Source organism: Prunus dulcis, unplaced genomic scaffold (assembly GCF_902201215.1).
Source record: "Prunus dulcis unplaced genomic scaffold, ALMONDv2, whole genome shotgun sequence".
Taxonomy (NCBI): domain Eukaryota; kingdom Viridiplantae; phylum Streptophyta; class Magnoliopsida; order Rosales; family Rosaceae; genus Prunus; species Prunus dulcis.
Window position 1 is genome coordinate 13,228 of NW_023010407.1, and position 3,723 is coordinate 16,950.

Genomic DNA, 3,723 nt, shown 5'->3' on the forward strand with positions numbered 1-3,723 from the left:
GAGACATGTTCCCACTGAGCAATCCAGTTCGCAACCCATCCATCGTCCTAACCCAGATGTCCTCAAACTTGGGACCCTAGTTTGGGCGCAGCGAAGCCGGAAGGCACGGCCTCCATTGTTGACCTCCAGATCGAGCTGACTGCTGCGATTCGACAGAGAAGGGAAAGTGGCGACTTCCGGTGTCGTAGTGAACGGATGTGAGTTGTGATATTGGTTTGGTAGTGTATGTGTATTATGAAATCGTTCAGCCCCTTTTCACCACAGAGGGCATAAAAGCTTAAATTTTCAGTTTGCACTTGTTGTGATATGTTGAAATTCATAGTTTGTGATATTATCTGCAGTGAGAGCTGTGTGGTGAACTTGAATTTTGTTTAAAATTGACTGAATGCGTGTATAATGTAGTGCAATGTGTTTGATAATGGTGAAAATAACAGCACACAGAAAAATCATAGGTTAACTTTGTCTGCCCTACAAATTTGTAAATACGGCTAGTGTTAGGCTCAATTTAGATGCTAATGTGGGGAATTTATTGGCATTCTGGGTTTGTTTTGGTAAGAAGTATAGTTTGTGTGTTTTGGTTTTGAATTTGGTAATTGAGCTTGTACTACATTATACGCTTTCTATCACAACCTGATCCTTTTGTTGAAGGTGTTTACATTTGTGCAAAAGACTTGGAGGGTTAGAGGGTTCATATTTCTGCCATTGTATGTGTATGTTAGTTTGTTAATAACTTGGAACCCACAGATATCATCTTCAAAATCAGAGAAAAAACAAAAAGGAATAAAAGTTAATTGTTGAAGCAGCTACAATTAACTTTTGAAGATTTGAGGATTTAGAAGATGATATGTGTAGTGGAATGATTGTTGTGCATGTTTTTATTCATCTATTTTGTATTTTTTAGTGTTATGAATCGGTGTAGTAATTATTTATGTTTTTTTGCAGAAATGGATACAGTTGGAATTTTGGTATGCTACAATGGAAGTTGGGTTAAGAAGGATATCATTGAGAGTTATGAAGGTGGGGAGGCTAAAGGCATAATAGTGTCACGGAACGTAACGTTTTCCGAACTTGTTGAACGCATTTATAAGATCATGGATGCAGAGCCCACGAAATATAGTGTCACATTGAAGTATTCAGTTCCTGTATTCGCATCTGTCAGTAAGCAGATAAGGGTTGAAGACAATGATGATGTTCAATATTTTCTCAAGTACAACACAGATGTTATGGCCTCTAAAGTAACCCCTTTAGTAGCAAGCTTGAAAAACATCGAAGGGCATGGTATTGAAGGGTGCAATGGCATTGTAAGCGTGGAGAGTAGCAATGCTCCAGCTACCTTTGTTGTGGAACGAAGAAATGTGGCAATTTCGCACAATGAAACTGAAAATGGTGGGAATGGTTTTAATTGGAGTGATTGGGTTGAAGAAGTTCATTTTGAAAGCGGTGAAAACATAGTTGCTGATTTCAATCAACCTAGCAATGAAGAGGAACCATACTCTGCACCAATTGTGCATCCTCATGAGGACAGCGGTGCGGAACCCTCCACTGTGCAGTGTAGACAGGTGCAATCTGAACCTCCCCGGCAATCAAGTTCGAGTGAAATGCATACAATTCGGGTTGATTCGAAGCATGGTGAGAGTGTGGAATATATTGGTTATGGGGGAGGACTTTCGTGCATAAATTGGGAAGCAAATTTGAAGGTTGGCCGAGTTTATCCAAATAAGATTGCCCTTTAAAAAACCATCAGTTTAGCAGCAATTAGAGGCCACTTTCGGTTCAGAACAGTCCAATCTGGGAAGCGTCGGTTTTGTGTTCGTTGTTGGCAGGTGCCTTGCCCTTGGAAACTTCGGGCATATAAAGTTGGATTACATGAGTTTAAGGTTGTTAAATACGATCCACTTCATGAATGTGATCTGAGGTTTGTAAGTAGTCACCATCCTCAAGCTACGGCCGAATTGGTGTCTGACTGTGTTAAATGGAGATTTCAGGATTCGCGCAGCATTTATACTGCAGCTGATATAAAGACAGATGTGAAAAAAAAAAAATTTGGTGTCAGCATAAGCTACTCTACAGCTTGGAGAAGCCGAGAGTTAGCTTTCAAAACAATGAGAGGGTCTGCAGAAGAGTCGTATTCCCTTCTCCCTTCCTATTGTTATGAGTTGGAGCGTACAAATCCGGGAACTTTGACATACATTGAGATTGATGCAGCCGACCACTTCTTATATTTTTTTATGTCCATTGGTGCATGCATACGAGGATTTAAGTCGTCAATGCGGCCCGTGATTGCTGTTGATGCTACCCATTTGAAGTGCAAGGATAAAGGTGTTTTGTTTGTTGCGACCGCATTTGACGGAAATCGCAACATATATCCTGTTGCCTTTGGGATTGGAGATTTGGAGACGGATGCAGCATGGGAGTGGTTTTTGAGAAAATTACATTGTGCAATTGGTGATTGCTCGAATCTTGTTGTCATATCTGATCGCAATGTTAGCATACAACATGGGTTGCGCAGAGTTTTTCCTGGGGCAAGCCATGGTATTTGCTTTTATCACTTGAAGGGCAATATGAAAGCCTCATTTCACTTGAAGCAACGGGATCCGATATTGGGGTATTTTATAAGGGCAGCGAAGTCTTATCGTCTAGCGGAGTTCAATCGTCACTTCTCGATGATAAACAATGAGCGAGTGCGAAATTATCTACTACGTGCAGGCGTTGAGAAGTGGTCACGGGCCCACTGTGATGGACGACGCTATAATGTGATGACAACGAATATTGTGGAGTCCATTAATTCAGTTCTTCGTTTTGCAAGGATGCTTCCGGTCCTACACTTGATCGATGAAATCACAAATTTACTTCTCACTTGGTTTAGTCAACGTCGAGATTTAGCAATGAAATGTCATTCTACATTGTTCCCTGATTTGGGTGAACAGAAGTTAAGGAAGAGGTTAGACGCTGCGTCAAGGATGAATGTGGTCAAAATCAATGATGTTGAGTATAATGTTCTGGATGGTGATTTGAACGGTCTGGTGCACTTGGCAAAACGTAGTTGTACGTGCAGGAAGTTTGACTTGGAGCAACTCCCGTGCAAGCATGCTATTGCGGTATGTCGGCACTTGAATTTGAACCCCTACTCCTTTGCCTCTTCTTATTATACACGAGCTACATGGGCAGCTGCATATGCTGAATCTATTTATCCTGTACCACCTAAAGGCACATGGGTTATTCCCGAACATTTGAACAATGTCAAAATCCTTCCTCCTGTTTGTAAGGTTATGCCGGGCCGTTGCAAAATGCAAAGAGTACCTTCCAAAGGAGAGGACTCCCGGCAAAAAAAATGCTCAAGGTGTGGTGTGAAGGGCCACTACCGAAATACATGCAAACAATCTGTCCCTCTCAAGAACTGAAGTCTCTAATTGCGCATATTGCACAGTTGTTCAGTTTGTACCTCACTTGTCATCGACTGTGAAGTTCATGAATAGGTTCGGTGATGCTGCAGGGATGGAAGTCCGTCAATTAAACGGTCATGTGAAGCATATGGAACAAGGTAACAAGTTCCTTGCAATGAGAGCCTATTATTAGTAGCAATTTGTTAACATACAGTTGTACCTGTTTTATTGAAACCAGCTGTTATTTAACACTAGTACTGTTCCACTGGCCAATGTGTCATACAGATTAGCATTTCTATTCGTTTGTGATGTACCTTTTATTTTCATTTAAATTGTATTC

General features: G+C 41.1%; 1 protein-coding gene across 1 annotated transcript; it reads left to right on the forward strand.

Moving 5' to 3' along the window:
* Positions 1-944: 944 nt before the first annotated feature.
* On the forward strand, positions 945-3,541 carry LOC117613579 (the record flags this gene model as incomplete). The annotated part of the gene is made up of 3 exons (XM_034342184.1): positions 945-1,697; positions 1,824-3,261; positions 3,428-3,541. Coding segments are annotated over exons 1-3 (2,305 nt in total), but the record flags the coding sequence as incomplete, so codon positions are not given.
* Between the last annotated feature and the right edge of the window lie 182 nt (positions 3,542-3,723).